Here is a 13764-nt window from a genome sequence, read left to right on the forward strand (position 1 = left end):
TGTGAGCCACCATGTGGTTGCTGGGATTTGAACTCAGGACCTTTGGAAGAGCAGTCAGTGCTCTTAACCACTGAGCCATCTCTCCAGCCCCTGTTGTCTGGTTTTGTGTTGACACGGGATCTCATTATGCAGCCAGGCTGGTCTCCAGCTCACAGGTTTGCCTGAGTCTGCTGAGATGAAAGACCTGAGCTACCACACCTAGTTAAGAAAATCCTCCTGGGAACACTGGAGACTTCCATCAAGTTCAGCTGCACCAAAGCAATGAGCTTCTTCAGTGGAAAAAGGTTTCAGTGGCTACGACTGACACTGTGACTACTAATAAAACAATGGGGCCACACAACACGAAACTATACCTTCATGTCCTCACACACACCAGAGTCACATCTCAGTGTCTTCCCTGTCTCCACACCACAGAGTCATACCTCAGTGTCCCCCCCCCACACCACAGTCATACCTCAATGCTCTCCCCGACACACCACAGACTCAAGTATCAGTGCCCCACCACCACCAGAGTCATACCTCAGTGCCCCCCTCCCCCCAAAAAACATGGGAGACATACCTCAATGTCCCTCTGGAAATCAAACAGGTCTATCCGTTGCCAGTTACTGCCATCCAGAGCTAGGACATTCCAGGCCTGTTTTGAATAAAAAGAAAGAGAAAGAACAGAGGTCAAAATGAAAACAGAAACTGTAATATTTAAATTCACAATTCAACCATCCAATAACTGAGATCGACCTCAGTCTCCGAGGGACCCGCATCAGGGCAGCGAAGCCCCAGGGAGGCAGCAGCAGGAGGCAGTGGCAAGATCTTTCTCTTATTGTGTTTCCTCATTATCAATGTACTCACTCAGCTGTGCTTCATAATTGATCAATATTCTGTCCAATTTGACTCAGTGACAATTTTATTTTACTGTTTGTCTCGCTGGGGATCAAATCCAGGGCCCTGTACCTGCTAGGCAGGCACTGTACAGCAGGGGCAGCCCTGATTGTTTTAGGAAAGGGCTTATTGTGCCGGGCCCACCGACCTCCAACTCTTTATCTCCTGCTTCAGCCTCAATCCTCCTAGGGATGGGGCCCGGCCAGGCCTCAGTGCTAATTTTAAAACTGTTATATGTCTCTTCAATTTTCAACATTCAGGATTGGGTGTGAGACCATGTCAGTAGGAGCTTGTTTGTTGTATAACATTTGACATTTTAAACCCTTTAAAAACTTCCTCTAATTATGTAATAAAGTCATATATTGTTCAGAACAATATATACCCTTCTGCATGTATTTCACTATGTAGCCTAGGATGTACTCAAACCCAAGATACTCAAGTATCAGAATTATAGGGACCAGCCATCTCAGACACTGAGATTTGAGTATTATTTATTATAACAAATTTAAAAAGCAATTTAACGGAGGTTACACTTAGAGCCACTCCTCTGACAATTTTTTGAGACTGTAGCACTGGGTGACCAGGAACTCTTAGAGACCCCTCAGCCTCTGCCTTCCCAGTGATGGGATTAAGATTTGGGACACCACCATTTCCCACTTTTCTTCAAGATTTCCAAAACCAAATTTTGGATATTCTGAGAAACCCAAGGATAACTGTCATATGATCAGCAGAAAGCATGTCAGGGTTATGAGGGCAAGCAAGCAGTTACTCTAAAACCAGGTATGTTTTCACTGCGTTCTCATGTGGTCAGCGCTACTTTTCTCTTTGTGGCTTCTGATTTTTCCAGTTTTTTTAAAATTGCTAGCCATGGGAAGTTAACAAATAAAACTCTTAAAACCACATGTTTAAGAGATTCTTGGGCTAAATATATCTCTGATTGTGTGCTAGTCCTTGCCAGGTTCTTCACTGAGCAGGAAACATGCAGAACTCAGCCTAAAATTAGGAATGACAGGTTCCTCCCTAGAGTCTGCATTAAAAAACAAAACAAAGCAAAAAACCTCCAAGTCCTGGCAGTATGGCTCAGTGTCAGGCCTGGCCTACCTTATGCCCAGCACTAGACTCAATCCCAGTACCACAAGAGCAAATGCCTCCTTCCCAGTACAATCCACAAGTATCGGAACAACAGGATCCCGAGAGGCACTAACAGTCCAGGGTTAATGAGATTTGGTAGCTCCCTGCCTTCCTTAAGTGAAAACCACAATCAAAGATTACTGTGAACACCCCTGGACGACAACTTTAGTTTATAAGGAGCCAGACAGGAAAATGTGCTCACTTGTAAGGACGCTTGCAGGTAAGGACTAGCTATACAGTTACGGGACAAAAACGGAATAAAGAAACCACAACACAGCTTATCGTTTCCAGTATGGTGGATATGCAAGCAAGTAGGGATTTTAGCATGGAAACGTTATTTTAAAATTACCAGAAAGGGGAAGTTTCTACATTAAGGTTTCTGGGTTCTCAAATACAGCAGTGGTGGGAGTTACACGGGTGGTCTGAAGAGACTCTTGGGTCCACCCAGAACGGAGACTACTTCATGGGACCTCCCACGGGCTGGCTACTTTGGAGCCTTTCTCCCCTCAAGTCATTTTTGAAGAAAAGACTATATGGAGACAACATGAGAATTAAGTACAAAGAGCCTTTAATACAGCCATGTGCATGCCAACGTGCTGGCGTGCGATGAACAGAGTTAAGGTCTCCAATGTAAAGCACCCCTTTGGTTTGTATCATGCAGACATAAAACAGAATCAATCACAGAACGACAGGGCAGGGACGGGCGCCCTGAGTGAAATGATAGACAAGCAACACCTAAAAGGCGACCGCCCCAGTCCAGGAAGACGTCCCCCTGTCACCATGTCAACCGTCTTACCCTGGAGACCTGAGCACAGCGACACAGGGTAACAACATCCAGGAAAGAAAATATCCTAAGAAGAAAAGAGAGGGACAAGCTTTTATCATTTGTTCTCACTCTTTAGATAGTCTGTCTCTTACATAGTCTCTCTCCTGCCCACCTCATTATGTGGTTCAAAGTAGCCTTGAACTCTCATGAGCCTCTTGCACCAGTCTCTGGAGCGGTAGGCTTACAGGTGTATAGCCACTGTATCTAGGTTTTGTTTTTTAAAGATTTATTTATTATTATATATAAGTACACCATAGCTGTCTTCAGATGCACCAGAAGAGGGCATCAGATCTCATTACGGGTGTTTGTGAGCCACCATGTGGTTCCTGGGATTTGAACTCAGGACCTCTGGAAGAGCAGTCAGTGCTCTTAACTGCTGAGCCATCTTGCCAGCCCAGCTTTTGTTTTTTAAATAAAAAGTTTTAGTGTAAAAAAAAAAAAGTTTTAGTGTATAAAATGACAGGTTTCATTATCTTTTCATTTATGTATATCCCTGTACCCTCTTTCTTCCTCCCCCATTTTGCTGGTCCCCTTTGTACCCACATACAGTTGCTTAAGAAGTTGGATTTTGTCTATAATGATGTACACAGAATATTATACACACATACGAACACCTCCATCACTCAAAGGCAGTTCTTTCAAACAAATACAAATGTACCCTGAACAATTTGCAAAAATAATTCTTTCACCTTGAAAGACAGAGCAGTTGAGGGCCAGCCCCCAAACTATGTTAAGTATGTATAGTTAGTTCAAGGGCGTTAAGTATTGGCTCTCATTATGTAACCATTACCACCAGCCTGGAATTGTATCTTGTCAAACTGAAACTTTGTATTTAACAGGAACTTACCATTCTCTTTTCAGCCTTCCAGACCCCATTCTTGAATCTCTCTGGTAAAGAACTTGCTATGATTTCATCTGTAGGGCTGAGTACTAGTTCCTTATATAAAGGATCCCTACATGCTGTACACTCACTGATGGATCCTTGTGCTGCTTTTTCAACTGGTTACTACACATTCTGTGTCTATGCACACAAATACCTGTCTGAGTCTGATTTCAATTATTTCAGCTATATATCCAAAAGTAGACTCTTTGTAGTTCTGTTATGCATCAGGTGTACCATTTTAAACACCTATTTATCAGTGAAAAAAATGTTCCAGTTGCTCTATCTTTGCTAGCATTTCTTTTCTTTCTTTTCCTTTCCCTCCCTCTCCCCCCTGCCCCCAGCCTCCCAACCGGGTCTGTTTTTCCAGACATGTAATACCTGTAATACCACAGGCTGTCCTGGAACTTGCTCTGTAGATCAGGCTGGCTTCGAACTCACAGAGATCCACCTGGCTCTGCCTCCCAAATACTGGGATTATAGGCATGCTCTATCATGCCTGGCTTCTTGTTTTTAGCAGCCAGACTAATGGCTGTGAAATAAGAATTGGTATCTCGGGGGCTAGAGAGATGGCTCACCAATTAGGAGCACTGGCTGCTCTCTTCCAGAGGTCCTGAGTTCAACTCCCAGAAACCACATGGTAGCTTATAACCATCTGTAATGGGATTTGATGCCCTCTTCTGGTGTGTCTGAAAACCATTACAGTGTATTCATCTACATAAAATAGATATAATCACTAAAAGAAGAAGAATTGGTATCTTTTTGTACCTTTGTGCTTGGTGTTTTGAGGCAGAATCTCACTCTGTAGACCAGGATGGCCTCAAACTCTGAACAATTCTCCTGCATTGGCCTCCCAGGTACTACATTTAAGACACTATGCAAAGTTTGGGAATTTTCTAATGTGCTTCTTGGCCACTTGCATATTTCCTTTGGAAAACCATCTATTTAAGACCTGTGGTTGGGGCTGGAGAGATGGCTCAGCGGTTAAGAGCACAGACTGCTCTTCCAGAGGTCCTGAGTTCAACTCCCAGCAACCACATGGTAGCTCACAACCATCTGTAGTAGAATCCCATGCCCTCTTCTGGTGGGTCTGAAAACAGCTAGTGCATACACACACACAAAATAAGTAAATAAATCTTTTTAAAAAATGTTTACACCCTGTGGTTGTTTTACATCAGGTTATTTGTGGGCTTTCTTGTTGGACTGTGAAGTCCTTTGCACCCTTCGTTACACGCCCACTTCACTTCCTTCTGCACTCAGGCTGCCTTGTCACTGCTTTGGACCATGATGCAGACCAAGTGACATGCTTTTCTTTTATCTCTTGAGTCTGAGGTGTCATATTCAAGAAATCACTGTTAGGGACAATTTAAGGGAGACTTCCTCCCATGCTTTATTCTAAACGTTTATAATTTTAGCTATTATGCTTACTTGGGGTTTTGTGTGTGTGTGCTGTCGGGATCAATCACAGGGCCCACCAGTTATCACCAACACCACTTATATTCTCCAGTTCAACTCGATCCTTTTGCATGTGGATAATGGCTTTCCAATATCACCTGAGTTCCCTACTAATGGCTAAGCTACCTGTGAGCAATCACTTGATGATAGCGAGTGCATGTGCTGGAGACGACCGTTCCTGACCACCTCTCCCACTGGACTTAAGTCTTCTTTCCGTATCACACAACTAAGGATTTTCTGTTCTGACGTCAGCATTGCTTAGTTGTTCTTCCCTCCGTAGGACAAGATTTCACTACACAGCTGGGGCTGGCTGTCCATGAACTCCACCCTCCACCTCAGCTTCAGAATGCTGAATTACACGCACGCACCAGCTGCAGAAGGCGGCTTGGATGATCCAAACAACTGCACGGTGTCAAGAGGAAAAAAGAGGCACGGGCAGCAGTGGACTTACACTTCCCTTGTGCAAAAGCTGTGTCTGTCCATCCATGCATCCATGCATCCATCCATCCATCCATCAATCCACAGTCCTCTTTCCTTTCTGAGGCAAGGTCTAAGGACAACCTTAAACTCACCCTGGTCCAGAGTGAGAGTCCTGGGACAACCAGGGCCACTTAACACCACCCTGCCTCAACCTCCCTTCCCCCTAAAAAAGACAGGAAACCACAGGAGAGGTGGGCTGGAGAGGTGGCTCAGCAGCTAAGAGCACTGGTATTCTTACAGGCCTCCCGGTTTGATTCCCAGCACAGACACGGTGCTGGCCAAGTAACTGGGATTACACACCTGAACTACCAGGCTCATCTTAGATTTCTGATAGATATCTTTTTTTTTTTTTTTAAGAATTATTTATTTATTTATATGTAAGTACACTGTAGCTGTCTTCAGACACTCCAGAAGAGGGCGCCAGATCTCCTTACGGATGGTTGTGAGCCACCATGTGGTTGCTGGGATTTGAACTCNGGACCTTNGGAAGAGCANTCGGGTGCTCTTACCCACTGAGCCATCTCACCAGCCCTTCTGATAGATTTCTAATTCTCCCACATGAGACTGATTAAAGTTGATACTGAACTGAAAGGGTTAAGGGAGGAGCAACAAGACACGTAAACGCACCTGCTCCATATCCTGCAATGTCAGCCAAACACCTGAACAAAGCCCAGACAACAACTATGATGAGATGATGAATGAAATGGGTGTTAGTAGGACCTGGGCCACAGCTTGATAAACTGATAGTTCAGCATGCACACGGACCTGAATTCCATCCCCAGAAACACGCACAGCCTATTTCCCACTGGCCTATGAAGAATAGGAGGAAGAAGAACAAAGAAACTAAAAGCCGGGCGGAGGTGGCGCACGCCTTTAATCCCAGCACTTGGGAGGCAGAGGCAGGCGGATTTCTGAGTTCGAGGCCAGCCTGGTCTACAAAGTGAGTTCCAGGACAGCCAGGGCTATACAGAGAAACCCTGTCTCGAAAAACCAAAAAGAACAAAGAAACTAGAAGCAGCAGTAGCAGCAGGCTGGCTCAGACTGGAGGGCAATTCTCCTGCCTCTATCTCCCGAGGGCTAGGCTTACAGATGTACACCAGTCTCTCTCGTGAGTTTGTTGTTTACCTGTAAGAGGATCTCAATATGTAGCCAGGCTGGCTTCCAACTCATACAGATCCAACTATCTCTGCCATCCAAGAACAGGGTTAAAAATGTGTGCCTCTAGCTGCTGTTTGCCTGAGTCTTGCTTCTTTTTTTTTTTTTTTTTTTTTTGCTTTTTTCGAGACAGGGTTTCTCTGTGTAGCCCGGGCTGTCTGGTCTCGAACTCATAAATCCACCTGTCTCTGCCTCCCAAGTGTTGGGATTAAAGGCGTGCATCACCACGCCCGGCTCCAGGTCTTGCTTCTGATTTATCTTGTTTTCTGTGTATGATTGTTCTGCCTGCATGCATGCACATGTGTGTGTGCACACACAGGTATACATACACATATACATTACATACATACATACATATATATGTACAAACTGTATGTCTGGTCCCTACAGGTATCAGAAAAGGCATGAAATCCTTTGGAACTGAAGTTATGGGAGCCATAAGCCACGATGTGTGTGCTGGGAATCTAACCGGATGCAGTGTAAGAATACCAGTGCTAGGAGCTGCCGAGCCACCTCCCTGGTCTCCTCTCTGTTTTAGGGGGAAGAGGGGTTGAGATGGTCTGAGTGGCCCTGATTATCCCAGGACTCTCACTCTGTAGACCAGGCTGGGTTGGGATCACAGGTGTGTGCCAGCACTCTCAGCCCTTTTGTGTGTCTCTTGTCACAGATCTGGAGAGGCCATGCCAGACACCTGAGCTGTTATCTAGGTACTTTCAGCACCATTATTTTAACCAAAATGCTACTCACTGGTATGCAAGCCTTTTTCAATCTACACTATACAGAGCACATAAGTACTTCAGTGTATACTATGTTAGACTTCCACCACTGTGCAAAATACGTGATGATCATGTGATTTCAGGTTTTATAACACAGTTACTTTGCTATGCTGTTGCTTAGATTGTTGGTGAGGTGGGATGGCAACATGAGGGGACATGTGATAGCCAGGAAACAAAGAGAGAGAGGCACGGAGTGACCAGGTTCCCAATACTCCCCCTCAAGGGCTCATATCTGACTAGGTCCTAACTCCTAAGGGCTATTTCACCTCCTAAGAGAACCAAAGACTAAGGACCAAGTCGTCTTAGGCCTTTGGAAGACATTCAGGATGCAAACTATAACAGCATTTAACTACTTTATCATCTATATTACTACTAGAACTCTCTGGAAAGTCCTACTGCTCTAAGTAGGCTGGGCTGGAGAGATGGCTCAGGGGTTGAGCACTTGTTCTTACGGAGGACTTGGATTCAACTCCCAGCACCCACAAGGTGGCTCACAACCATCTGTAGTTACAGTTCCAGGGGATCCATTGAGGACACTAGACATGCATGTGGTGCACACGAATATATAAAGGCAAAATACACATAAAATAAATGATAAACTAAAAGGAAAACAAAGCAAAATGTTGCAGGATATTTGATCACACTGTGAATCCTGAGATTGTGTCGTTTACTGAAAAACCTGTTTCTAGGTGTGGTAAGGCTCAGCCCGTAGCATACACCTTTAATCCCTCTGGCTGGAATACAGACTCGCCTTTAACACTGAAGGTAAACTTAGTTTGTAGAAGGAAGCACCCAAGTTTAAAAGTGATGTCTAACTGGGTGGCAGGCAAAGTGACAAATCCAAGGAAGAGTTGACAGAACAGGCTATGCCCAACTCTCATGAGAAGAGAAAGGAAAGGGAAGCTACTTGAGGGGCAGTGCAGGGGGAGGGGCGAGCAGTTCTAATGGAACAGTTATACAGAGACAAGTTGCAGAGAAAACCAGCTAGACACAGGTAAAGGCAGAATGAGCCAGAGGATGAGCAGGCACCATATCAGAACAGATTGCGGATTAAAGGCGTGCGCCCCCACGCCCGGCTGGAGGCAGGAAATTTTAGAGACATCAATGTCTACAGGAAGTAAAAGTAATCTCTACACAAAACAAGTTGCAGTGGCAGCCACCGCCATCTGTAACTCGGTCCCAGAGGGGCCAATGCCTTCTTTTGGCCTGTGGTTACTGTACACATCTGATACACAGATATCCATGCAGAAAAAACACCCAAGCACAGAAAGTAAAATAATGTCCTGTAGGAATCCTCTGTCATTTCTCTTTGACCATACTGGGCCCATGCTCCGTGGTAGAGGAATGCCAGCCACGTGAGTCTGCTGGGAAGTGAAACCTGTGCACTTTCAGGTTCACTGTGATGATGATCAGGGAGGATGAAAATGACAGACATAAAGGCTACGGAGTGGAGAAAAGAAGAGCTCCCTTCTCAGGCTGACCACCTGCTCGGCGGTCAGGAGGCTCCTGAGAATTTCTCTTTCTTTTTTGAAAAAATACAAAAGTAGGCCGAGCGATGGGCCTGGCGGCGCATACATTTATCCCAGTGCTCAGGAGGCAGAGGCAGGTGCATCTCAAGTTTGAGGCCAGCCTGGTCTACACAGTGAGTTACAGGACAGCCAGGGCTGTAGAGATGGACGGTGTCTCAAACAAAACAAAAAATGTTTTACTGGGGTAAAATCATGGTTATTAGAATGCTTATTTTGCAATAAAAATGGTAATTCTATTACGTGTTTACCTAAAACATAGAAAATTACCTTTGATCCACAACTAAATCAAGTCATGACATCTCACAAATGTCTATAATTCCAGTTTCAAGGGATTCCATGCCCTCTTCTAGCTTCCAAAGGCACCCAACATGCACATGGCATACACATGTATGTAAACAGATACCCAGATTCATACAATTAAAATTCAGGAGGGAGAAGTAGATTGACTCAGAGTTTTTGTTCTTGCTTTTTCATGTTGAGACAAGGGTTCTACAAAGTTCTGGCTGTCCTGGAACTTTGTAGACCAGGCTGGCCTCAACTTACAGCAATCCTCCTTCTTCTGCTTCGCAAGTGCTGGAATTAAAGGCATGTGCCACCATGCCAAGACAACTCTAGGACTTTGAGTTCATCTTGATGTACAGCTTGCATTCCAGACCAGCCAAGACTACAAAAACCACCAAATATCAAAAAAATAAAATAAAATAAAAAAATAAAAATAAGGGCTGGTGAGATGGCTCAGTGGTTAAGAGCACTAACTGCTCTTCCAAAGGTCCTGAGTTTAAATCCCAGCAACCATATGGTGGCTCACAACCATCTGTATCGAGATCTGACGCCCTCTTCTGAAGAAACTACAGTGTACTTACATATAATAAATAAATAAATCTTAAAAAAATAAAAATAAAAGACCGTTGACCTCATGAGAAATACAAAGTTTAGCAAAAGCAGTGTAGAAGCGCACTGTCACTGAGAGCGTACTGTCACAAGAGCTTAGACCCGAAGCCTGGTGTGCTGGCTCCTTTTAGCACTCACGAGGCTGCGTCAGGATGACTTCCGAAGGCTCAACGCCACTCAGAGACACACTGGCGGGACTCTCAAAACCACCAGTAGACACAAAGTATATTGGAACTTATAGGTAGCTCATGAGGCGACTAGACAGTACTTTTATCAGGGAATAAGGTAGAAAAAGAGTGGACATTTTTCTTTTTTGTCTGTTTGGTTTTCTTTCAGTTTTTTCCAGACAGGATTTCTCACTCACTCTGCAGACCAGGCTGGCCTTGCACTCACAGAGATCTGCCTGCCTTTGCTTCCCATGTGCTGAGAGTAAAGCTCTGTGCCATCACTGCCCAGCCAGTGACTGATCTTTGACTAGGTTACGATGTACTGAGAAGGTGATCTTCATCTATCAACACCTTGCCCTTGGACTTCCCAGTCTCCAGAACTCCTGAGAAATAAACTGTATTCATCATGTGCTTTATCTAGGTCAAATATTTTGTCGTAGCAGTGCATATGTCTGAAACCTATCAAAAGGCTGGCTGACGGGAGCCTCACTTGAGGGAACCCTAACTGAGGGAGGCTCATGGCTTCTCTATGTGCACTACTCCTGTGGTGTGTGCACTCCGACTCTCCAGAGTCCACGTCATCTAGCTGACTAGTGTGGGTCAGTTAGAGTGGCTCAGACTGGACTAAGCGGGCTGCAGTCTGAGAGAAGTTATTACTAGGGGTCAATATTAACTACCTCTGTACCCAGAGCAAACAGAAAGACAGTAGTCTGGCATTTGCCAGTGGCCAGTAAGTACCCACAAGGAAAAGCAGCTTTAAGGCCAATAACTGGCTGGTTACCGCAGAACCCACAACTTGGCTTAAAATCTTGCAGGTCCCTAAACCAATCAACCTGATAGCCTGTTTTATTTTTCCATTTCAGTTTACCTAAAATAATCTCCATATTGTTTGGCTGGGGTTGAAAGAGTGTTAATTACTGGCAGTTGAAAACAGCTTCAAGGGCTGGAGAGATGGCTCAGCAATTAAGGGCACTGGCTGCTCTTCCAGAGGTCCTGAGTTCAATTCCCAGCAACCACATGGTGGCTCACAACCATCTGTAATGGGATCTGAAGCCCTCTTCTGGTCTGTCTGAAGAGAGCAATGTTATACTCATATTTTTTTAAAGTATCTTTTTTCTTTTTTTTTTTTTCCCCCGAAACAGGGTTTCTCTGTATAGCCCTGGCTGTCCTGGAACTCACTCTGTAGACCAGACTGGCCTCAAACTCAGAAATCCGCCTGCCTCTGCCTCACAAGTGCTTGGATTAAAGGCATGCGCCACCACGCCCAGCTAGTTTGTAAATCTTGATAGCATCAATTGTTTCATGGATTATTATTTTAGGGAGGATGTACAAGTCCTATTGAATGGAGGTGATCCCTGCCTTGTTTCTAACTTTAAAGGCAATGCTCTTTAGATGTAATCACCCAGCAGCCAGGGATGTTAACATCGACCTGCATGCTCTCTATTCATCTAGAGCATTGTTCACAGGACATATCATGAACCTGTAGGTAGACAAGTAAATAGATTTTCACTGTCATTTTTTTGTAGCTGTATTAAAGTTTTTAGACTCAACTACCAGCTGTCAGATTCTAGTTTTTTTCTTACATGGCTAAGTCATTTTTCTTGAAAGGTTTCTAATTTCATTAGTGTCATATCCTAGCATGAATCATTTAGATGAATAAGGTAGACAGGGTGTGGCAGTGCACACCTGTAATCCCAGTGGGAAGCAAAGTCAGGCAGATCTGCGTTCAAGGATAGCCAGGGCCATATAGTGAGCATAGTGACACCCTGTCTCAAAAGAAAAAAAGAAAGAAAAAAAAAAGGAAATAAGTTTTCTTTGGTAATTTCAAACTTAGAAAAAAGTCACAGTATAGACTAAAGCAGTGCTGACCCCAACATTGTAAACCCAGTGTGGACCCCATCAGTGCAGGCCTCAACACTGCAGACCGAACAGTGTAACCCAGCAGTGCAGACCCCAGCTCCCCTTTTCTGCTGACACGGTGATGCCTTCACCCACATGGATTCCCAGCACCCAGGAGGCTGAGACCAGGAGATGATGACACAGAAGCCAACCTGAACTATATTCGGGAAATTGAACAAAAACCCAGTTGGGTGGACATGTAGTAACAGAGGAGGAACTGACCCTCCTAAACAGCCACCGTGGAAAACAGCCTGGCAGTTCTCAAAAAGCTAAATTTAGAAATATCACATCACCAGCATTCCCACTTTTATAGTTAGGACAGTAATAGTAATTGGGCTGAGGACTGGTAAAATGGCTCTGTGAAGGAAGAAAGGCGATTGCCAATATGCATGAAGTTCTGTGTTGGATCCCTAGGACCCCTGCCCCCAAATAAATAAATGGAACCAAGTAGTTAGAATGGCTATAGCAGCACTATTGATAATAGTCAAAAGTACAAATAACCCAGTTACTATAAACTGAAGAGTAAACAGTGTGGTACATCCATACACTGGACTGTTTCTTTATCTTAAAAAGAACAAAATATAGATGGTCCTGTGACCTGTACGCATGTTTGGAAGAAGTCAGACACAAGAGCCTAAGGACTCTATCCCTGTTATAGGAAATGTCCTGGGTAGACAAGTCCATGGAGGCAGAAAGTAGAGTGCAGTCGCCTGGGGCTGGAGGCAGAACTGGTACCCAGCAGGATTCTGTCTGGAAGGAGGTAAGGATTGGCTCTGCAGAGAACTCTGCAGGCGCAGCATTCGGGTGCCACAGAATGTGTGTGCGAGTCAGAGGGAGAACAAAACTGTACGAACCGCTTCATTTCTTCCTCCATGTGAACCCTGGGGACTGAGGTCAAGCCAGCAGGCTTACTGCCTTTACTACTACCTGAAGGTAAAGTTTTTCTTAGCCTTTCACAAATAGAAATCTACTTAGATATCAGCTAATGTTCTATATCAAATTTAATCACAGATTATTATGACACCTTGTAGCATCTGTACAGCAGTTCAGATAACACTAGCATCTAAAAATGCAAGCCTCTGGTATTTCAGTTGACTTGAAGCTCTTTTCTTTTCTTTTCTTTTCTTTTCTTTTCTTTTCTTTTCTTTTCTTTTCTTTTTGTTTTTGTTTTTTTCAAGACAGAGTTTCTCTGTGTAGCCCTGGCTGTCCTGGAACTCACTCTGTAGACCAGACTGTCCTTGAACTCAGAAACCCTGCCTGCTTCTGCCTCCTGAGTGCTGGGATTATAGGCTTGTGCCACCACGCCCAGCTTGTTTTCTTTAAGATTTATTCATTTTATTTATGAGTATACTACAGTAGCTGTCTTCAGACACACCAGAAGAGGGCATCAGATCCCATCTCTCCAGCCCCTTTTTGTTGTTTTTTGAGACAAGGTTTCTCTATATAGTTCTGGCTGTCCTGGAACTCACTGTGTAGACTAGGTTGGCCTCTGAGATCCATCTGCCTCTGGCTCCCAGAACTGGGATTAAAGATGTGCACCACCACATTGGCCTTCAGACTGGATTTCTAATAGATCCATGTCAATGATCTCTTCTTAAATATTCAGAGCCGGGCGTGGTGGTGCACGCCTTTAATCCCAGCACTCGGGAGGCAGAGGCAGGCGGATTTCTGAGTTCGAGGCCAGCCTGATCTACAGAGT

The 13764-nt window shown here is 44.5% G+C and overlaps 1 protein-coding gene across 2 annotated transcripts in view; it reads right to left on the reverse strand.

Annotated features, from left to right (window-relative positions):
* Positions 1 to 13764, reverse strand: part of Fbxl20 (F-box and leucine rich repeat protein 20) — a 67979-nt gene that overhangs the window by 29108 nt on the left and 25107 nt on the right. For both annotated transcript variants that reach the window (XM_021177652.2, XM_021177653.2), the window contains exons 3-4: positions 2804 to 2858; positions 560 to 634 (exon numbers count right to left, since the gene is read on the reverse strand). In XM_021177652.2, the coding sequence (XP_021033311.1) occupies positions 560 to 634; positions 2804 to 2858 (130 nt within the window). The remainder of the gene's footprint in view (positions 1 to 559; positions 635 to 2803; positions 2859 to 13764) is intronic.

Source organism: Mus caroli, chromosome 11, assembly GCF_900094665.2.
Source record: "Mus caroli chromosome 11, CAROLI_EIJ_v1.1, whole genome shotgun sequence".
Classification (NCBI taxonomy): Eukaryota; Metazoa; Chordata; class Mammalia; order Rodentia; family Muridae; genus Mus; species Mus caroli.